The sequence below is a fragment of the Giraffa tippelskirchi genome, chromosome 2 (assembly GCF_054371585.1).
Source record: "Giraffa tippelskirchi isolate mGirTip1 chromosome 2, T2T-mGirTip1v1.2.pri, whole genome shotgun sequence".
Taxonomy (NCBI): Eukaryota; Metazoa; Chordata; class Mammalia; order Artiodactyla; family Giraffidae; genus Giraffa; species Giraffa tippelskirchi.
In genome coordinates this window covers 270,329-292,773 of record NC_137276.1, presented here as the reverse complement: position 1 = coordinate 292,773, position 22,445 = coordinate 270,329, and the positions used below count along the sequence as shown (strand labels likewise).

General features: G+C 55.8%; 1 protein-coding gene across 1 annotated transcript in view; it reads left to right on the top strand.

Annotated features, from left to right (window-relative positions):
• SCART1 (scavenger receptor family member expressed on T cells 1) overlaps positions 1 to 22,445 on the top strand; it is a 42,021-nt gene that overhangs the window by 5,597 nt on the left and 13,979 nt on the right. Inside the window, 22 exon segments of the mRNA XM_081570329.1 lie at positions 1,372 to 1,686; positions 2,020 to 2,334; positions 2,823 to 2,858; positions 3,942 to 4,079; positions 4,543 to 4,820; positions 6,092 to 6,145; positions 7,568 to 7,725; positions 8,005 to 8,242; positions 8,364 to 8,397; positions 8,481 to 8,776; positions 9,007 to 9,088; positions 10,340 to 10,400; positions 10,448 to 10,648; positions 12,204 to 12,306; positions 12,548 to 12,630; positions 13,102 to 13,195; positions 13,277 to 13,405; positions 20,265 to 20,332; positions 20,678 to 20,817; positions 20,879 to 21,064; positions 21,170 to 21,301; positions 21,623 to 21,730. Coding sequence (XP_081426455.1) covers positions 1,372 to 1,686; positions 2,020 to 2,334; positions 2,823 to 2,858; positions 3,942 to 4,079; positions 4,543 to 4,820; positions 6,092 to 6,145; positions 7,568 to 7,725; positions 8,005 to 8,242; positions 8,364 to 8,397; positions 8,481 to 8,776; positions 9,007 to 9,088; positions 10,340 to 10,400; positions 10,448 to 10,648; positions 12,204 to 12,306; positions 12,548 to 12,630; positions 13,102 to 13,195; positions 13,277 to 13,405; positions 20,265 to 20,332; positions 20,678 to 20,817; positions 20,879 to 21,064; positions 21,170 to 21,301; positions 21,623 to 21,730 — 3,249 coding nt within the window.

The following is a 22,445-nucleotide window of genomic DNA, read 5'->3' as shown; positions in this document are numbered from 1 at the left end:
CATGGTGGGAAGATGGCTTGTCTTTAGCTGGTATGTCTCCGAGGCTTTTTCTGTGCATCTCGTCTGGGTGCGATTCTTCTCAGGGGTGGGGTTTTATGCTGGAGGCGTCTGCAGGGCACCCTTTGGGAGGGGGTGGGCATTGCCGTGTGGCCTCTTGGCCTCTTCTGATGGATTTTGGTGCCTATTTTTGCTTTAGGAACGTTTTCTGCAACTTTCTTGGATGTCTTAGATGACTGCTTCCACTTCAGTCGTGGCTTTTCTTTTCAAGTAGCAGGCCTGTTACTCTGGCTCCCCCGACCTTGCTGCTCATCTGGTGGGGGTGGGGTCTCTGCTCTTTCCTCCTGCTTCCTAGGGGAGGGTGTCTCGGTGCTGTCCACTTCACACTTGGCTTTGCTGGCACTCCTGGTCTTTCTGTCCTTGGACGTACGTTTGTCTTCCACTGTGTTTTCAGCTTGAAGCTCTTCCTTCCCGTGCTCTGGGAGCTGGTGGTGCTTGCTGGCGGACAGGCCGCTGCAGGGGGCCTGGCTGTTGTAGGGGTGGGGACTCTGCTGTCCCGATTCAGCCTGGCAGCAGCGGGGTTCCGAGGGGAGATCAGAGGCAGGCAGGCGCTCAGGAGGCCCGGCGTGGAGCGGGCACTGGTCGCTCTCACCCCGTGCCTTTGGTTGGTGGAACATCAGAGGTCAGCCCCGATCCAGGGCTGGGAGTGGACTCGGTGAGGGGGCAGGGACAGGCGGGGATCTGAGTGGCCGCTTTTATTCTATTACAGATGTAATTCCTGCCATTTATTTTCTAAGCTTCTTTTACTTCCTTACGGTTCTGTCAGATGCAGTTCACATCCCAATTCCTCGATTTATCCCCGTGTATGTATTTTTGGTGTGTTACGGGCCCTTTTGACTTATTTTTAGAGGGCTGTGTCATACTTCACCGTGTGGTCATGTTATAGTCCGCTTGACACACCGCTTGTTGCTGGGCTTTCGCCGCTCCAGGGTGACAAGACACTGCTTGGGTGCTGACCAGCCAGGGCTAGTGACAAACGCGGAGACTGGGCTAAGTCCTCTTTTGTTGTTGAAGTTTTACAGTCACTGCTACATTGATCATGTTGTTTAAAAGGGTTATTCTGTATTTGGGGGATTTCCAGACACAGATTTCTACCATCAGTTGAGTTACTAGGGATTGCAGTGTTAGAGCCGGGGCTTAAATCGGCTCCCTGTGGGCAGCTGGTCCCATCTCTGGGTGGGGATGGATGGGGAGGTGGGGTGGATGTGAGCTGGATGTCGGATGCTCTTGCTTGGCTTGGGGCTTGGTGCTGGGAGGCCCTGGTTTTGGCCTCCTCCTTCTGAGGTTCCCTGACTTGAGTGGCTTGTCTTCCAGAGTCAGTGGCCCTGAGGCTTCGAGGTGGCGCCGGGCCCTGTGCTGGGTGGTTGGACGTGTTCCACAATGGAACGTGGGGGGCCGTGTGCAGTAACGGCCTGAAGGACGCCTCCTTGTCCATCGTCTGCCAGCAGCTGGGCTGTGGGGAGCAGGGCTGGCTGGAGAACAGGCCGGCGCTCACCAGTCTGGGCACCTCCTGGGTGGACAACATCGAGTGCCGCCGGCTGCGGAATGCCACGCTATGGCAATGCCCCTCAGCCCCCTGGCACCCGCACTCTTGCACCCGTGGAGAGGAGGCCTGGATCACCTGTGCAGGTAGGCCCTGCCAGCTACTGCGGTTGGGAAGACTCTGGGGCCGTTGAGGCAGCTTCATTGTCCTGACGGGTCATCCACAGGGGCTGCCTTTCACCATGGCTGGGGGTGGTGGGGTCTCGGGGCTCCACAGGCTCCTTTCTGAAGCTTCTCAGAGCGTTGACACCAGGTGGACCGCTATTTAAATCCAACAGGATCATCAGGGACAACGACACAGGATTCCGGGGAGGCCCTCAATTGCTCCTCGATGGGCAGCTGCCAAGGTACCACCCCCCGCCCCCCCATCCTCTCCCCATCCGGGTCCTGCCCCCTGGTGACCACAGGCCCCTCTTCCAGAGGAGGGCGAGCTGCGCGTGCGCGGGGGTGAGGACCGCTGCTCGGGCCGCGTGGAGCTCTGGCACGCAGGCTCCTGGGGCACCGTGTGTGATGACTCCTGGGACCTGGCGGACGCCGAGGTCGTGTGCCGGCAGCTGGGGTGCGGCCAGGCTGTGGGTGCCCTGGCGGGGGCCGCCTTTGGACCAGGCTCAGGGCCCGTGTGGCTGGATGAGGTGGGGTGCCGGGGCAGCGAGGCCTCCCTGTGGGGCTGCCCAGCGGAGCCGTGGGGCCGCGGAGACTGCGGACACAAGGAGGACGCAGGCGTGCGCTGTGCGGGTGAGTGGTCCGGGGGGGCTCCGTTTGCCCCCTCCATGGGGGGAGTGCTCCAAGGGGGCTCCGTCTGCCCCCTCCATGGGGTGAGTGCTCCAGGAAGGGCTCCGTCTGCCCCCTCCATGGGGTGAATGGTCCAGGGGGCTCCGTCTGCCCCCTCCATGGGGTGAGTGCTCCAGGAAGGGCTCCGTCTGCCCCCTCCATGGGGTGAGTGCTCCGGGGGGGCTCCATCTGCCCCCTCCATGGGGTGGATTGGTAGGTGAGGCATTCCTACGGGTGGGGATGGAGCACCCGCTGGGTTCCTTTGGAGGCCCCCTCAGCCTTGGGTGCTCCAGAATCCAGCCCTGAGGCTGGTCCGTGCTGGTCCCTGGACGCTGGGATGGAGGCTGTCTCCATGAGCTCTGTTTCAGCCTGAGGGGGCTGGGGTGCTGCTCTGGGGGATTGGCTGGCCACAGCCCAGGCTCCCACTCAGATCCCACCCACTTCTCCTGCAGGTGACAGAGGGGCCGTCACCCTACGTCCGGCATCAGGTAGTTGAGCCCTTCCTCAGGCCTCAGCTCTGGCCCTCCTGTTTCAACCTACCCGGAGGGGCCCTGCATGGGGGCTCTGCCCCACTCGAGGGGCTCTGCCCCGTCCAGAGGGGCCCTGTAGGGGCTCTGCCCCACCCAGAGGGGCCCTGTAGGACCCTGCCCCACCCAGAGGGGCCCTGTAGGGACTGCCTCACCCTAGGGGCTCTGCCCCACCCAGAGGGGCCCTGTAGGGACTGCCTCACCCGAGGGGCTCTGCCTCACCCAGAGGAGCCCTGTAGGGACTGCCTCACCCGAGGGGCTCTGCCTCACCCAGAGGAGCCCTGTAGGGGCTCTGCCCCACCCAGAGGGGCCCTGTAGGGACTGCCTCACCTGAGGGGCTCTGCCTCACCCAGAGGGGCCCTGTAGGGACCCTGCCCAACCCAGAGGGGCCCTGTAGGGACTGCCTCACCTGAGGGGCTCTGCCCCACCCAGAGGGGCCCTGTAGGGGCTCTGCCCCACCCAGAGGGGCCCTGTAGGGACTGCCTCACCTGAAGGGCTCTGCCCCACCCAGAGGGGCCCTGTAGAACCCTGCCCAACCCGAGGGGCTCTGCCCCACCCAGAGGGGCCCTGTAGGGACTCTGCCTCAGAGGTGCTGTGGACTCTCCCGAATCCACCTGGATCGTGGGTGGAGGTCAGTATCCCAGGACTGCCGTGCTGGAGATGCTCGTCTCTGCAGGTGTCCTGGGCCCAGCAGGCAGAGCGCCCAGGGAGGGTCGGCCAGCCCAGGCCCTGCTGGGCCTCTCCTCTGGGCCTCTCCTTTGCCAGCTGCGGGGTTCGGTTCTGGTACACTGTGTCTTCTTAGACAGTGAGTCTGAGTCCAACGCCGTCAGGACGCTAAGAGCTGCCCTCCGGCCCCTCCCTCCTGGACCCCCTCCTGGATTTAGCGCTGTGACCGCAGGGCCAGCTGGGAGAGGAAAAGCACAAGCCCACCTCTCCTCTGAGTGCCCCCCCCCCGCCAGGGGCTCAGGTGGTCCAGGCCGAGGGTCACAATGCCCCAGGAGGAGCAGGCACACAGGGGAGACCCTCCTCTTCCTGTCTTCACAGGCAGGCCTCTGGTCCTGGCGCCTGCCCTCGAGGCTGGGACTCTGCCCATGACCCTCGGCCTGGCCCTCGGCACCCTGCTGGTCGTCATCTCACTGGTTCTGGGGGCGCAGTGGTTCCGGGGCAGAGGCGCCTGCAGGGGTAGGTGGGCATGGTGGATGGGGTTGACCCTGGTCTCTGGGGGTGGGGAGGCTGGGGGGGAGCTTTGAGACCCTAGCCCATCGCAGGTTCTGTCTGTCCCTGCCCCTCTGCCACAGCCTGTGGCAACTTCATCCGAAGTGAACCCATGAGTTGTTGGTAACTGGAGACGCTGGGCCCTGCCCCACTTCTGAGAAGGGCCGGGGGGAAGTCCACAGCCCCAGGGCTGCCTGGGTGGGACAGAGGGCTCTGAGCGTATCCAGATCTCTCTGTCCCCCATGCAGCTGGGATGTCCCCCATACGCTGTGCCTGGAGAAGCGTGTGGCCACTGCTGTCCGTGGGGAACTGTGGCAGAGGAGTCCAGGGTCCAGAGGGTCCTAGGACACGTGGCCACCCTGCAGGGGCCCTGTGGGTGGGCTTAACTGCTCGGAGTGTCTCAGCTAAAGGGCTGGTGTGACCCCTGCAGGTTCTGGAATGTCGAGGAGTCTGCCCTCAGAAGGTGTTTATGAGGACATTGGAGCTGCCCCCATGGGGGAGAAAGACGAGGCTGCTGGAGCGTCTGGGGCCGAGGTGCCGGAGGAGGAGTATGATGACGCGGCGGAGCCGGAGCCTGAGGAGGCCGACGCGGAGGAGGGGGCCCCCCTGAGCCCCGCGGGTGTGCAGCTCTGCGCCATGGCGTCCATGGCACTCTTCCTGCTCTACTGCTGCTACGCGCAGGGCTCCGCTCCGGCCAGCCCCTACATCTAAAGGGCGCTCCGTGGGTGCGTGACTCCCTCCCGCCACAGGCTTGGTGCTGGAGCGCTTGGCTTTCCGTTCCAAGCTGTTCCCTAGACTAGAATATTCTCAGGGATAGACTCGGAGTTTGGGGGGGGCCTGGGCTTCTCTTTGGGTTTCTTCTCGAGCGGCAGCCGCTGTAGGGGCTGAGCCCGCGGTGGGAGGAGGCGTGCCAGCAGCAGCCCGGCCCCGCCCGTCCTTGTCTCGCCCTCTGGCCTCACGGTGAGCGGGAAGCTGGGGCCCAGGAGTCCTGGGTCTCTGAGGAATTGCTGAGGGTCCCCAGTGGGTGTCTTTCTCTTTCAATGCAGGCGGGGCTCTTCCTAACCCGGGCCTCCTCACACCTCAGGCTGGGAAGGAAGACCCCAGTGGCCTCTGCCCCGGGACGTGCTGACCACGAGCCGGCTCCAGGGGACATCATCGAGACTGGGGCAGGGGAGAGGGCAATGTGCCTGGGGGCTTTCATTCTCCTTGTTTCTTAAAGAGTTTTATTAAATGTCTCATCCATAATTCATCTCAGACATTCCTCAGATGCCCACCACCGCCCGGGGTCTGTTTCTGGCCCCCTCTCTGCCTCGCCGTGGTCTGGGGTGGGCTCTGAGGGTCTTTAGCTGTCATGAACTCTTGCCCTCACGGGTCTCCTGAGTTGTTTCTGTGTGTGTGTGTGAGTTGTGAGTGTGAGTTGTGTGTGTGAGTTGTGAGTGTGAGTTGTGTGTGTGTGAGTTGTGTGTGTGTGTGTGAGTTGTGTGTGTGTGTGTGGGGTGGTCCCTGATGAGCCAGCTCTGGGACACCTCTCCTTTCATCTGCGGACGTTGCTTGACCTGGCTCAGGTGTTGTGCCAGGGTCCCCAGCGTTCACGCATGTCCAGCCCTGATGCCCCCACCAAGCCCCTTGCTCCCACAGCTCCCTGACTACACCCTCTTTGGGAAACTAATTGCTCTGTATCTTCTTCCCTGTGTGGGTCTGGTATCAGTTTGCAAGTGACTAGGCCCCCCTCCCCTATGTGTAGATCTTTCTGGACTCCCACCTCCCATCTCAGCACCCTGGGAAAGACCAGGCTTGCTTCTCCTGTGATCCCTCCCCCACAGGGTCTGTCCAGCACTGCCATTGATTACCACCTACCCTCCACGTTTAGCTTCAGGATCTGGCCAGCCTGGGGTGGCACCACTGGCACTGGGCTCTTGGAGTGTCTGTCTGCTGCCTCCCCCCCGGCCCTTCCGCTGTGCCCCGCCCTTGTCTGTAAGAGAGACGCCGCTGTGATCTCAGGGACCACGGTGCTGCAGAACGTGGACATGAAGGTCTGTCTCGGATGGGAGCCCTGATGAGGAAGATGATCAGGCTCATGCCCAGAGCGACTGGGCCGGGCCTCTGGTGCAGTAAGGAGGGCAAGTCACCAGGTCCCGGGGCAGTTCCTCACAGAGCTTTGGGGGACACGCAGGGGTTTCCTGGGTGTCTGAGCCCACCTTGTACCCCTGTGCATGTTCAAGGCCTGCCTGCTGGCCCAGAGAGTTGGCCAGCCTGGCTTAACGGTGTGCACTGGACATCTGGGGGGCCTGGGAGTGGGGGAAGGTGTGCAGGGGGAGAAGGTCCCTGGGTTGGAGGAAAGTGAGCTTGCAGGAAGTGGGGTGGGGCCTGAACAGAGTAAGGGTGCCAGCCCAGCAGGCGGTGGGGGGGGGAACTTTGGGAAGGCTGCACCTGCCCTTCTCTGCATGCCTCTCCCTTTTCCTATCCCTGGCATTCTGGCTGCACCCCCTCTTCCTCGCGGGCTTCCAGCCCTCTCAGTTCACCTGGGGGTGCTGATGAGGCACCTTGTGAGCAGAGCCCACTGGGGACCCCCCCAAGGCTGCTGCAGGTCCACACGCCCCTGAGGTCCAAGCTGGGTTGCGGCTCAGTGCGCTGTGCAGGCTGTGGTTTGGGAGGCACTGGGGCTGCTGCACAGAGGGTCCTGCTGACGGGCCCCTGACTTCTCTAGAAACCCCTCATCTTCTCCACCCTCATCTGACAACCCAGGCTGCTCTTTGTAAAACCAGTTCTCTGGCAAATCGTTTGGAAAGTTACCTTTATTGATCTTATTCTGCTTAGAACATAATGCACATTGAAAACCTCATGTAAACGAGAGAAAATGAAAAACATGCATTCTGTCACTCAGAATGCCTCAGCATCTTGGCTTAGATCCACTGAGAACTTTTCTTTCCGAAGATGCAAAGACCTGAGCATGATCGCCAGCAGCGCGTGTTACCCGCTCTGTGTTCCTGCGTGTTTCCCACTAAACTGCGCGGCTGACGTGCTCGCCACGCCGCATGTTCACTGCTGCAGATTTTGTTTCATTTACTCCTCTGCTGTCACATCTTTGGCTGCTTCCCAAGGACACCACCCTCTGAGAGTCATGGTGTTAAGGATTTGGATCGGACTGCTGTCTGTTCATGACACGCCGGCGCGTGGACTCATTCTGTAGCATACCTCTGTGTGTGGGCAGAATGGCGTGCCTCCCACCGAGCCTGGCCCCTGGCTCCAGCCTGGCCTCCGCGGGGCCCCAGCTCTGCAGGAAGCCCAGCCTGGGCCTCACCACAGGCGGCTCCACTTCATGTGTCTGGCTGGCGGATGCCTTCGGGAGATGGGGTGGGGCTCACGCGCTGACTTCTCAGACCGGCTCCCTTCGAGCTGGAGGCCGCCTCCTGCACCCGAGGGCCGCTCACTGGCCTGTGCTTGGGCGGCTGCAGGGGCAGAGGGGCCAGGCTGGTGCTGTTCCCACCGTGGCTGCTGCACGGCCTCCCGGGGAGGGTGCTCTGCGGGCCCTGGGCTGGGAGTATGCCCCATGGGGGCCCATCGGGGATGCTGGCTCGGCAGTGCAGGGCCGCCTGAGGGGAAGTGACCACAGGCATGTCAAAGCCGGGGCCCCAACTCCAGAGATTCCACCGAACGTGGTCCTTGGATGTTCATTTGTGTTAACCTTTTACTTTGTTAATGTCGTTGACGCCATGGAAATACAGCACGAGAAAACGGGAAAGTTGAAATTAAGGGCACAAATTGGAATGGAAGAGGAAATTAGATTTTTAAGTTTTGAAAATTCTGGACAAGAAGCACCTTCCCGCCATCCACGAAGTTCCCGCGTTCTTGTCTGGAAGGCCTAGCCATCGAGTCCCTGTCTCTGCTGCAGGCGGGCCCCCAGCCAGGGCCTGGTGAGCGGGGACCGCCAGGCGGGGGGCGGGAAGCAGGCGGCTTGGCTGCGGCCACGGCCCCACCTCCGCGGCGGCCCCGGAGAGGCCGCGCTCGCTGCTCCAGGGCCGGCCGTGCCTGGGCCCGAGGCCTCGCTCGGGGCGGCTGCTCGCTGGGGCCGTGGGGCCGCCGGGGGCGGGGCGCTGCCTGTGTGGATACGGGAGCACCGCGCGGCCCAGGTGGGACGCGCCCCTCTCCCCGCCCCGCCCCACTCCCGCCTGAGGCAGCCGCCAGGGTGGAAGCCCAGGAGCCCTGGGCTGTGACCCTCCGCCCTCCCCATGTTATGATGACCCTACACAGGGCACCTTCTTGAGCCGTGGTGTCCTCTCCGAAGGCCGGGCGGCACTTCCCCAGCTGCCTTTCATGCCCCGGCCCTTTCAGGGTTCAGGGGTCTCTCACCTTCACGACCATCTGCAGCGCGGCGCTCCGCCCCCAACCCCAGGCCAACCCCGCCGCCTGCCCTGCGGCCGGAGCGAGGCTCGCCTCCGGCCCTCTCCGCTCTGGCGGGGAGCCCCCCGAAGCTCTGGAAGCCAGAGGGCAAGGGGCGCGTTCCTGCCACGCTGCTGGGCACCTGGCTGGGGGAGCTCGATGCACCTGCTGGCCGCCTCCCTCCCCGGGGTCCTTTCTGCCCCAGTGCCCTGATCCCTGCGTGCGAGCGGGGCCCTCACGGCAGCGGGGGCTCAGGCGCGGAAGGCGGGCTCCTGTGCTGCTGTGTGCGGCGGGAAGCTGGCCACCCAGGGACTGAGCGGTGGGCAGCCCTGTGCTGGGACCTCTGAGAGCCGATGGATGGGAAGACCTGTCTTGAAGTGTGGCTTGCACGCAGTGGAGGCGGGTGTCTTCTGCAGGAGGCTGGGATGCGGCTCTGAGCTCCAGGCATCCAGACCCCACCTCTTTGGGGTCCCTGAGGGCTGAATGCCTGAGGTCATGAACTGTAAGGAAACAGTCCAGCATCTTCAGCTATAGGTTCAACCTGAACTTCCTGGACCTGTGCAAGCTGCCTACAGACTCCCAGGTGCTGTGTTCAGGTAGGGAGTTCAGTTCAGTCACTCAGTCACATCTGACTCTTTGCGACCCCATGAACCGCAGCACGCCAGGCCTCCCTGTCCATCACCAGCTCCCGGAGTCCAACCAAACCCATGTCCATTGAGTCAGTGATGCCGTCCAACCATCTCATCTTCTGTCGTCCCCTTCTCCTCCTGCTTTCAATGTTTCCTAGCATCAGGGTCTTTTCCAATGAGTCAGTTCTTCACATCAGGTGGCCAAAGTATTAGAGTTTCAGCTTCAGCATCCATCCTTCCAATGAATATTCATTCAGGACTGATTTCCTTTAGGATGGACTGGTTGGATCTCCTTGCAGTCCAAGGGACTCTCAAGAGTCTTCTCCAACACCACAGTTCAAAAGCATCAATTCTTCAGCACTCAGCTTTCTTTATAGTCCAACTCTCATATCCATACATGAAAGTGAAAGTGAAGTTGCTCAGTCGTGTCTGACTCTCTGCGACCCCATGGAGTGTAGCCTACCAGGCTTCTCTGTCCATGGGATTTTCCAGGCAAGAATACTGGAGTGGGTTGCCATTTCCTTCTCCAGGAGATCTTCCTGACCCAGGGACATGACTATTGGAAAAACCATAGCTTTGACTGGACGGATAACCATAGCGTATCCTTCTCCATCAGAGGGCAGACAGAATGAAAACCACAGTCACAGGTAGGAGATTTCTGAGACAGAGGCATCCACTCTAGCTATGCTCCGTGCATTAAGGGGACGTGCACTGCCTGGAGGAGGGGCAGGAGGCTGTCCAGCTTGGCCGCTTGCCTCCACGCCCGGGAGGGAGAGCAACTGGGAGCCTCCCTAGGAGTCTGCTTCTCTCCTTGGTGGCCTTGAAGTCACCTGGAGAGATGACCCTCTGCTGTGCCAGCTCCCCCAAGGGGTTCTGACTGCACCAGCCAAGGTGAGGACAGGCACCAGGATTTAACTGACCAAGATGTTAAAGTGCCAGCCACGCATGCAGACCAAGCTTTGGGGGTGAGGGCCCAGGCCCTGGGTGCTGGGCTGCAGTAGCTGTGCTCCACCCACGGCCCTTGTGGGGCCTGAGGGGGCAGGACGTGAGCACTGCTGTCAGAATCCCAGTGGTGTCCGGGTCCCCGGGGCGGGCCCTGGTGACTGGGACAGGCCAAGCAGTCCGGTTTCTCCTGCATCCTTCCTCTCCGTGGGACTTGCCCAGAGGCCTGCCTACCCCTCAGGTGGGGGTCTGCTTCAGCCTAGCGTCTGCCCCCAGGACACATGGAAGCCCGGCTGGTGGGTGGCGAACCCCCCTGCACTGGGCACCTGGAGGTGAGGTATGGCCTGCCCTGGGCCACCGTCTGTGACGCTGCCCTGGACCAAGGGCCGTGGCCCATGTTGTGTGCTGGGAGCTGCAGTGTGGTGTGCTGATGCCCGCTACTGGGCGCACCCACTTCGGCCAGGGCGCGTGTGGACGGAGGCCTTCTGCTGTGCTGGCAAGGAGTCCCTGCTGTTCCACTGCCCTTGGGGGCCCAGGCGCCAGTGTGGGCACGGCCAGGATGCCAGGTCAGGTGCTCAGGGGAAAGTAAGTTCTTATGGGGTTGTAATGGTGATGGTTGCTAAGTTGTGTCTGACTCTTTTACGACCCCATGGATTGTAGCCCACCAGGCTCCTCTATCCATGGGATTCTTCAGGCAAGAATGCTGCAGGGAGTTGCAATTTCCTTTTCCAGGGGATCTTCCCCACCCAGGGATTGAACTCGCATCTCTTGCGTCTCCTGCTTTGGCAGGCAGATACTTTACCACTAGTGCCACTTGGGAAGTGTCTTCTTCAGAGAAATGTCCGTTTAGGTCTTCTGCCCATTTTTTAAAGAAATAATTTTGTTTATTGACTCTGGCTGTGCTGGCTCTTCATTGCTTTGAGGGTTTTTCCTCTAGTGGCAGCGAGTGGGGGCTCCTGTCTAGCTGTGGTGCTTGGGGTTCTCCCTGTGGTTGCCCCTCTTGTTTCAGGGCACGGGCTCCAGCAGCTGCAGCGTGTGGGCTCAGCAGCTGCGGTTCTCAGGCTCTAGAGCACAGGCTCAGTAGTGGAGGGGCATGGGCTTAGTTGCTCTGTGGCATGTGGGATCTTCCTGGACCAGGGACTGAATCCTGCATTAGCAGGTGGATTCTTTACTACTGAGCCACAAGGGAAGCCCTTCTGCCCATTTTTTTTTAATGGGTTTTTTGTTTTGATGCTGTGAAGTGTCATGTTCAGCCAGTCGCTCAGTCATGTGCAACTCTTTGCGACACCGTGGACTGCAGCACGCCAGGCCTCCCTGTCCATCACCAACTCCCAGAGCTTGCTCAAACTCATGTCCATCGAGCAGGTGATGCCATCCAACCACCTCATCCTCTGTCGTCCCCTTCTCCTCCTGCCTTCAATCTTTCCCAGCATCAGGGTCTTTTCCATTGAGTCAGTTCTTCACATCAAGTGGCCAAAGTGCTAGAGTTTCAGCTTCAGCATCAGTCCTTCCAATGAATATTCAGGACTGATCTCCTTTAGGAGGGACTGGTTGGATCTTGCTGTCCGAGGGACTCTCAAGAGTCTTCTCCAACACCACAGTTCACAAGCATCAGTTCTTCAGCGCTCATGAGCTGTTTGTACACTTCAGAGACTTACCCTCACCGGGCGTGTCACTCGCAGGCGCCCCTCACTGGGCCCGCCATTCGCAGGCGGCCCCCCTCGGCCTGCGGGTTGTCTTTTCATTTCGGTTATTCTTTCCTGTAATGTGCTGCTGATTTTTTTTATTGTTTTGTCCTCCCTTTTATTTATTTACACTGATTTCCATTGTTTCCTTCCTTATGTTTACTCTGTTTAATTTCTTCTTCTTTTTCTAGGTTCTTACAGGAAAAACTGAAGTCATTAATCTGCCATTTCAAGAGGGGAACCCAATGCTTGACCCTGTGGGGCCTGTGGAACCCACAGGAGGGGCCGCATCCTCCGTGGTCTCATCCTGCACGTTCTCCACACAGAGGCCAGGCCGACCTTCCCTTCCATCTGGGTCCATGCTCGTGACTGACTGACCGGTGCAGGAGCAGAAGTGGTGTCCAGAGACTCCGAGGCGGGTCGCAGTGAGCCTCAAAGCTTCTGCTGGGCCTCAGGATGGTCCCTGTGGGCACCCAGCTGCCACACGGCCAGTCGCTCCAGCAAGAAGACACCACTCAGACGTGCTCACGCTGCCAGCTGGCCCCAGCTGACAGCCAGGTGGGCAAGTGGCTTTGGACTCCAGCCCAGTCAAGCCCTCATCTGACCACAACCACGTGAGAAACCCCAGGCAGGAACCACCTCGTTAGCACACCCCTGAATTCTGAAAGATGATCGTACACAGTGGGTTCTCAGCAGTTAGGGAGCAGGAACACATTCACGCCCCGTGAGGGACTGGGCTGGAGGCGAGAACACGTGGAGGAGCAGAAGGTGGCTCCTCTCTACCCTGTGCACCGGGCAGCCCCAGCCCTCCCGGGACCGAGGCTTCATCCAGAGGCTGCAGCTGAACGGGACAGTGGACAGTTTGGCCACAGGATCCATAGTGTGAGTGTCTACCCTCCGGGAGCCTCAGGGCCAGCATCCAAGACTCTTGGCTGCAGCTGTGAGCGGTACCCAGCACATCAGAGATTGCTGCCCTGGGATGCTCAGGGCCGGGTCGACGCCTCGTGGTTGATGGAGATTGATTCCTGACAAAGCATTGGGTTGTCGCATCTCCATGGAGGCCAACTCAGAAGGGTCAGGCTGGAATAAATTGACCCTTATCTCTTGCCAACTTTCTGTTTACTGTTTACCATGCAGATGAAGGTGATCAGAGGTGGGCTTGGGGCTGTGTGAATGTGAAGGGCCACAGTCTGTGCTTCTCCTGCTGCCACGATGTCACAGCGTCCCCCTCCGCAGGCCCTGAGCCTCCGGGTCCTACTCTCAGCTGATGACTTTGCTGCCATGTCACTGAAAAATCACCGTGAGTAAGATGAAGGCTCTGCACTCCAGCTTCTGCACGCTCTGTGCTTCCAGCCGGGCAGCCCCTGGCTGTAGCGAGCCTGGCCTCCTGCTTGTGAAGGCCCGGCTCCAGCTGCCTCGAGCCCCTCCCACAGGCTCCGTGCTCCCTGTCGCCAGGTCCTCACCAGCAGCCGCCCTCCCTGACTCACTTCCCTGAGCCTGACACTCCATTTCTCTGGCCCCTGGGCAGTGGCCTTGCTGGTCCCCCTTGGGCACCTGCCGACACGACGCGGTCGGCTCTGGCCTGATGCCCTTCCGGTCACTGTCACTGCCTCCTGCCGCGTCCAGTCTCACCCCGTGTGACCACCAGCAGCATTTGGCTAGTTAATCCCGTGCTCCTCATGGAAACATTCCTCCTTTCTCTCCTCACTCCTCCTGGGCTGCTTTGCTCTTTCCTCCTCCCCTCCAAATCTTTTGAAGTAGAATTTTTCCAGATCTCGTCATTGAGAGAGACGAGACCTTCTTTCTCTTTTCTTTCTGTCCTCATTCATGGCACCCAGGCTCCCAGAGTCAGCCCTGCAGCCCAGCCTTTCCCTGGACTCTAGGTTCACAGTCAACTGCCTGCAGGCTGTCTCCATTTGGATGTGTAACAGACACCTCATCCCCAAATTCTGTGACCTGCAGATTCAATGCAATCCTTATAAAAATTCTAACCCTAACCCTTATAAAAATTCCAACTGACTTTGTGCAGAAATTGACCAGCTGACCCTAAAATCCATAGAGAAAATCAGGGATCCAGAATAACCAAAAGAATCTTGAAAAGGAAGAAAAAATATGGAAGAATCATACTTCTTGATTCTAAAACTTTATTCAAAATGACAGTAACCAAGACAGGTGACCCTGGTATCAGGATACATATGGAGTTGAACTGAGAGATAAACCCTCATACCTATAGCTGACTGATTCTTGACAAAGGTGCCGAGACTAATGAGGAGAAGATAATCATTTCAACAAATGATGCTGGGACGATTGGACTGCATAAGTGCTAAGTCACTTCAGTCAAGTCCAGCTCTCTGTGACCCCATGGGCTGCAGCCCACCAGGCTCCTCTGTCCATGGGACTCTCCAGGCAAGAATACTGGAGTGGGTTGCCATGCCCTCCTCCAGGGGATCTTTCTGACTCAGGGATCAAACCCAAGTCTCTTATGTCTCCTGCATTGGCAGGTGTGTCCTTTAGTACTAGCACCACCCACTACTAAGCCCTGGACATACTGGACATACTCATACAAAGAGTAAAGGTGGACCCCTAGCTCACCAGAAACAAAACTTAAAATTATCTTGGGATTTTTTGAAAAATACAAATGCCCAGGTATTGCTTTTTCTTTTTTGTCAGAGCTCCAGATATGTTTCTAATGAGCAGCCATGTTTAAAACCACCTGGACTATATGAGGATCTTGTACTTTTATCTAGTTTATTTCACTTTATCTATTTCATAACCAGTGCTCCCATTTCACTTAGTTTATGTTCTCTGATTTCTCTATCTCCTCTTTTTTTAATGTTCTTTCTCAAGCCTTTATTAAGCATAGTAGAAAAGCTTTTGTATACATATATATAAATAATATGTGTAATATATATATTTTAGAAAACTTACAAATTTTTGCCTAACCAAAACATTTATGACATTTTGATTCCACTTGTTTGACTTAGTATAAATAGAATGCTAGATTTCTAACTTTAAAAAATAGTTGTGCATGGACAACAAGCTTACTGGATAGCACAGGAAACTGTGGTCAGTGTCTTACAATAACCGACAGTGAAAATAACATACGTGTATGTGTATAACTGAGTCACACACACAGAAAAGAATCCTACTTTTTGAAATTTAGTAATACTACTCAGTCATTAAAAAGAATACATTTGAATCAGTTCTATTGAGATGGGTGAAACTGGAGCCCATTATACAGAGTGAAGTAAGCCAGAAAGAAAAATACCAATACAGTATACTAATGCGTATATATGGAATTTGAAAGATGGTAACTATAACCCTATATGCGAGACAGAATAAGAGACACAGATGCATAGAACAGTCTTATGGACTCTGAGGGAGAAGGTGAGGGTGGGACGTTCTGGGAGAATAGCATTGAAACATGTATATTATCACATGTGAAACAGAACACCATTCCAGGTTCAATGCATGAGACAAATGCTCAGGGCCGGGGCAATGGGATGACCCAGAGGGATGGGATGGGGAGGGAGGTGGGAGGGGGGTTCAGGATGGGGAACACATGTAAACCCATGGCTGATTCATGTCAATGTATGGCAAAAACTACTACAATATTGTAAAGTAATTAGCCCCCAACTAAAATAAATAAATTTATTAAAAAAAAAAAAAGAAATTTAGTAATGCTTATCTTTTTGCCAGTTTTTCTAAATGTCCTGTGGATATCTAATAACAACATATAAGATACAAAATTTAAATGGATTTCGGTAGGATATGATTAATATACATTAATTAAATATAAATCTATTATATTTAAATTGTTAGTGACATTGAAAGGTTGTTGCTGAACCTTGAAAGATGCTGGGATTCTTGGCCTCCAGAGGAGAAGAATTCAATCTGGGGCCAGTGAAGAGGTTTGATCACTCAGAACTTTTCTGTGATAAAGTTTTATTAAAGTTTAAAGAATAAAAGAGATAGAGACAGTTTCTGACATAGACATCAGAAGGGGGCAGAAAGAGTGCCCCCTGCTAGTCTTTAGCTGGATGTTTTATAGCTACTAGCAGGCTGCTAATTAGAGAAAGGAAATGTCTCAAAACTCAGAGACTGGCACCAGGCCCTTCACCCACTACATGCATTTTGAGATAACATTGGCACAAGGTGAGTTGTCCCAGGCCATAAAATGATCGACATGAATCTTGAAGAAAGGCAGGTTTCCAAGCAAATACAGTCTCGTTCAGTTCCTTTCGGTCGCTTAGTCACGTCTGACTCTTTGTGACCCCATGAACTGCAGCACGCCAGGCCTCCCTGTCCATCACCAGCTCCCGGGATTTACTCAAACTCATGTCCATTAAGTCAATGATGCCATCCAATCATCTCATTCACTGTCATCCCCTTCTCCTCCCGCCTTCAATGTTTCCCAGCTTCAGGGTCTTTTCCATTGAGTCAGTTCTTTGCATCAGGTGGCCAAAGTATTGGAGTTTCAGCTTCAACATCAGTCCTTCCAATGAATATTCAAGACTGATCTCCTTTAGGATGGACTGGTTGGATCTCCTTGCAGCCCAAGGGACTCTCAAGACTCTTCTCCAACACCACAGTTCAAAAGCATCAATTCTTCGGCACTCAGCTTTCTTTATAGTCCAACTCTCATATCCATAGATGACCACTGGAAAAACCATAGCCTTGACTAGATGGACCTTTGTTGGCAAAGTAATGTCTCTGCTTTTGAATATGCTGTCTAGGTTGGTCATAACTTTTCTTCCAAGGAGTGAGTATCTTTTAATTTCATGGCTGCAATCACCATCTGCAGTGATTTTGGAGCCCAGAAAAATAAAGTCAGCCACTGTTTCCACTGTTTCCCCATCTATGTGCTATGAAATGAAGGGACAGGATGCCATGATCTTAGTTTTCTGAATGTTGAGATTTAAGCCAACTTTTTCCCTCTCGTCTTTCACTTTCATCAAGAAGCTCTTTAGTTCTTCTTCTCTTTCTGCCATAAGGGTGGTGTCATCCACATATCTGAGGTTATTGATATTTCTCCTGGGAATCTTGATTCCAGCTTGCGCTTCCTCCAGCCCAGCATTTCTCATGATGTACTCTGCATATAAGTTAAACAAGCAGGGTGACAAGATACAGCCTTGATGTACTCCTTTTCCTATTTGGTACCAGTCTGTTGTTCCACATCCAGTTCTAACTGTTGCTTCCTGACCTGCATACAGGTTTCTCAAGAGGCAGTTCAGGTGGTCTGGTATTCCCATCTCTTGAAGAATTTTCCACAGTTTGTGGTGATCCACACAGTCAAAGGTTTTGGCATAGTCAATAAAGCAGAAATAGATGATTTTCTGGAACTCGCTTGGTTTTTCAATGATCCAACAGATGTTGGCAATTTGATCTCTGGTTCAAACAGTCTTATTAACATAGCTTAAGAGAAGATTTGCATGAGTAAAAACATACTGGTTTGTCCAGTTGGTTGTGAGTCTTAGGCAGAAACGACTTGAAGACAGAGTCTAGGGTAAATACATAGTTCATTGACATAGTTGAAGACAAACATTTCCATAAGAAAAACGCATTGGTTAGCTGAAGGTTTGAGAAAAGTTAAGTTCAGGTGGAACCAGGTGTTGTTATGGCAACACAGAATTTTGAGAGAAACCTCTTTTTAAATTTGTATAGAGAAGGGGAAAAAAATCTGACACTAGTTTGTTTCCTCCTGCTGCTTAAGAGAGAGAGAGAACATGTCTGATGCTTGCAGCCTATTTCCTCCATTTGGGGGCCCCCGGCCTCCCCGCCTGTCACCCTCAGCGTCGTTCAAGATGCTCTATTCTTATTTTGCCTGTGCTTGATCCAATATTCTCAGAGAAATGTTAATGTTTTACTACGACTATATATTTTTCTTTTCCCTTATATTTCTTCTGATTATTGCTTTATGTATCTTTGTTTCTTTGTTGTTAGGGTGTGTAATGGTTTATGATGTCTATCTTTTTGTGAATTGTACCTCTTATCATTAAAAATATTCATCTTTGTTTCATTTAAAGTAAATAAGTTTAAGAAAAAAGAAAAAACACATCAAAGACTTAAATTTAAAAGTTAAATCATAAAACTCTTAGGGAAAACATAGGGGTAAATCTTCATGATCTTGACTTAATGGTTTCTTAGAAATGACACCAAGCAACCAAGAAAAAAGGTGTATTGAGTTTCATCAAAATTAAAACCTTTTATGCATCAAAGGACAATATCAAGAAAGTGAAAAGGGAACCTTTGGAATAGAAGAAATATCTGAAAATTATATACCTAATAAGAGTCAAGTGTCCAGAAAATGTAAAGAACTCTTACAACACATCAATGAAAAGATAACCACATTCCAAGTTAGGTGGAAGAGCTGAATAGACATTTCTCCAAAGAAGATGCGCCAGTGGCAACAAGAACATGCAAGTATGCTCAGCATCGTCAGCCAGAGAGGGATGCAAGACCGCAGGGAGGCTCCGCTGCGCATCCACTGCGGGGCTGTCAAAAGGGCGCGTCAAAACCAGGGAGGCTCCGCTGCACACCCTTGTAAAAGGCACTGACACTAACAAGTGTTAGTGAGGAGACGGAGAAACCAGAGCCCTCACACTCGGGAGGCAGACATGTTGAAGGAGGAAACAGAACAGGCTCCATCTTGGGCCTGACTGTGGGCTTCGAGCTACATGCCCAGAATCTATGGAAGCGATATACCAACTGGAAAACCAGGGCCCTGGAAGGGAGAGCCCCAAGGCTTGTACCTAGACTCTCCGTTGCCTAAAAGAATACCCTAATTATCTGTGTAACCGAATAGAATCATAAATTCTATTATGCTTGTTGGGGTATGACCACTGGCCTATTGATAATTGTCCACTGTTAACTACCTAGGCTTAAGGCATATGAATCATGGGTTAACTTTGTATCTTTCTTTTCCTTTGTTCAGACTAGTTTCAGGGAATTTGGGGAGGTGGGTTTGGGCACATACACTTAGGGTATATAAGGTTTTCACAAAAACTGCTCGGGGTCCTTGGCTAAGAGGGTTAGGGGAAGCACTGACTGAGACCGCCCACCCCGGCCAGGCTCTCTAGTAACCATTTGCATGAGTTGTTTTATGACAGGAGGTCCTGGTAAGGAATACTGAACTAATAAGCCACCACCAACTGGAAGAATTCGGGAAAGGTCAAAAGGAGACCCTGCGTGTCCATCTACTTCCCAGAATCCCTCTCGCTAGCATCCACCTTGGCTGAGTGATGCATGCGCCACCAGAAAGGACTCTGAGTCAGAATGATCGCTCGGCCAAGATGGATGCTGGCGAGAGGGATTCTGGCAAGCAGACGGACACACGGTCTCTCCTTTTGACCTTTCCCAAACTCTTCCAAAGAGACTCTGCCTTGGGCCTGCCTGTGTAAGAAACTGCACAGCTGCACTCCACTATCTGCGTTGTCCTTCTGAGTGAATTTGTTTCCCGAAATGTGGGGCTACAACAAAGGGAGCGTTGCGGCTGCTCTGGGAAGCAGTCTTCCAGCCTCAGAGGCCGCCTCAGGTCAGCTGTGATACAGCAGTTCCATTCCTAGGTACACACCCAGGAGAAATGGAAATGTGTGTTCATACAATAACTTGTACACAAATGCCCGCAGCAGCATTATTCATAGCAGCCAAACGTGTCCGTTAACTGACAGTTGGGAGGGTGGGGAGGTGGGTTTGGGACCCTGTTCAGCCGTAAAAGGAATACAGGACTGACACACGAGACAACGGGGGTGATCCCTGCACACGGGCGGCTCGGCGTCAGACACAGAAAGTTACACGAGGTGTGATTCCATTTATGCGAAACAGACGGACCTGGCGAATCCGGGAGCAGAGGCCAGGTGAGGGGCGGGGCTGAGAGCGAGGCGAGGGGCTGGGAGTGGCGGCCAGTGGGCACGGGGCTTCCTTTTGGGGTGACAAAGTGTTCTGGAATTAGGTGGTGCTGGTGATAGTACAACTTTGTGAATATACTAAAAGCCACTGCATTTTACAGTTTCAGGTGGCGAATTTTGTGGTATGTTAATTATATCTCGGTAAATTTAATGCTGGGCTTCCCCAGTGGCTCACTGGTAAAGAATCCACCTTCAGTGCAGGAGACTCAGGAGATGTGGGTTCGATCCCCGGGTTGGGAAGACCCCCTGGAGGAGGGCATGGCAGCCCACTCCAGGATTCTTACCTGGAGAATCCTACGGACAGAGCCTGGCGGCCATAGTCCATGGGGTCGCAAAGAATCAGACACAACTGAAGTGACTGAACAAAGCGCACACACAATGTTATCTTTGAAAAATCCAACCTCGTATCAAAAGCAGCCTGTCTCTGTCTGTAGTTCACCTCTGCTCCTTCAGTCCCTGGGTCCACCTGCGATTCTTTCCCCCTCACATCTGACGGATGTGGTCAGTTTCACTTGCAAGAGGGCTCTTCCTGCCGTGACCCTGCCTAGTCCTGGCCAGGGCCCCTGCCTGCCGTCCCAGACAGTCTCCCTGCTGTTTCTCTCCTGCCAGCCCGAGAGTGAGGGTCACACGGTTCACGCCGTCTCGGGCCCCCCGGGGCTCCTGTCCCCCGAGCAGAGGTCAGTCATCTCTGTGTGCCCTCTCCTGCCCCTGCCCTGCCCCAGCCACAGGGCCCCCGGCTGCTGCAGGACCAGGCGAGGTTCTCCCACCCCAGGGCCTCGACACTGGCTCCCTCTGCCCCAGAAGATTTTCCCTGTGACACGCCCCAGGTCCGTTCTTCAGGTCTTTATTCACGAGCCTTCCCTGACCACTTGACTTAGGGTTGCAGCCTCCCTGGGTCTCCAAAGTCTCTCCTCCCACTGGTCCAGCGTCCACTCCCAGCGTCCCTCCTGGGCGCGCGCTGTCGGCCTGTGCACGCCGCCTGGGCCACACCGCCTCCTCCGAGGGGCGCGGGGCCTCTGCAGGGCCTGCCTGCTGGGCCTCTGCTGGTTTCTCCACTGTGTCACAGCCTCGGGCTCAGCATTTCTGCCCCTTCACTCCGTGCACTCAGCCGTCCGCACCGGGCAGGACTTGTGCCACCTGGGCCGAGGAACACCCACTTCAGGTAACTCGCTGGGCACGGAGCTGCCTTTCCAGGTTGCGGCTTGGTGTTGTCCTGGGTGCAGGGACCTCGCCAGCCTGCACCCTAGTGGTGCCAGGCACCGAGAGCTGCACGCCTCCCAGTGATCGGGCTCAGGGTTACAGGCGGCGGGGGCCGCCCCCTGAGGCCTCTGCAGCTGCACCTTCTGCCCGAAGGTGTGCTTGTCCCGATGGAGGCACCGCCCAGGCCGGCCCTCCTTGCACGTACAGGGGTACGGGGTGCGTGGGGCTGTGCAACCCACTGGGTGCCTGTGTGTGCAGCATCACAGGTGCACCCACTGATAAATTCTGAGCCCTCATTGGCCCCTTCGCCCCAGCCTCTGCCTGCACTGCAGCAGCCCAGCCCCAGGGCGCTCACTTTGGCAGCTGGGCAGGTGGCACCACGAGGCTCCCTCTCTGCCTCCTGGGCCTCGGGCCCCTGGTGCTCACCCTCCAGGCCGCTCCCCCAGGTGAGTGACTTGCTCCCGCTCCAGGGGCAGTGGAGATGGGCGACTCGGGAAGTGTAGGCCTTGCTCGAGCCTGGGTATGGCTGGAATGGGCTCCCATGCCCTGTGCCAGGGGTCCAGCCTCAGTTCTGAGATTTGTGACTAATCATGATTCTTGAGAAGATGTTTTACAACGTAGAATGATTTACAAATACAGTTTGTTGGTGAGAATGCCACCGTGGGTGCTTTGTCTGGGATCTCCTCTGACACTGGTCATCTCGCCACCTCCCCTGTCCCCCGCTTTGCCCGTCTCCCCTACGGCTGCCGGGCCGCTTGGCGCCGTAGGCCCACGCACACCCTGCCACCCCCGCGAGGTTTCCGACATCTGGTCCCAGGAGCTCGGGAGCGCCCCTCCTCCCTCTGCGCGGGGCCGGAGCCATGGAGGGTCTGCAGGTGGGGGAGGGGGTCGGGTTTAGCTTTGCTTCTCCTGTTTGTAACCTTTCTCTCTTGGCCTCGCTGGTCTCCCAGGAGCCCTTCAGTCTTCCTTCTCCGAGTCTCAGACTGACAGCCGGTCTTCTCTCATCTCAAGGAAATCCCCTAAGGCCTCCACGGTGCCAAGCAGTGGCCCCAGCTGGCTTTGCCCTGACCCCACATCCTGACCTGGCTGACTCTCCCTGCCTTTCTCTGGGCTGGGACCGCGGGGGGATGCTCCTGCCCGTAGAGGTGTCCTGCACAAGCTGTGTGTCCCAGGCCGATCTTCCGGCTGCGGCCTGGTTAGGAGACATACAGGTGCCCCACACACCACCTGGGAGAGGCGGGCATCCCTCCAGCTGTCACCACTGCCGCGCCTTCCTCTCACCGGAGCCGGGGTAGGGGGCTGGCCCTCACTCTGGTCTTGCTGCTGATGGGTGCTGGCCGCACGGCTCCCCGGTCAGGCAGCGAACCCCTCGGGAGGGATTTTATCCTTTGGAGTCAGGACAAGGACAGAGGGGGTTCTGAACCTTCTCAAGTGTGCAAGCGATCATGCACACGTGTGTGTGAGTGTGCAGCTGCCATGTCTGGAGAGCTGGGTGAAGGAGCGTGAGCAGGTTTCTGCTCTCAGGGCCCAGAGGGGCTGGGTGTGGCCCCGTGTTTGGAGGCGCTTATCCAGGCCAGGTCACACACGTGG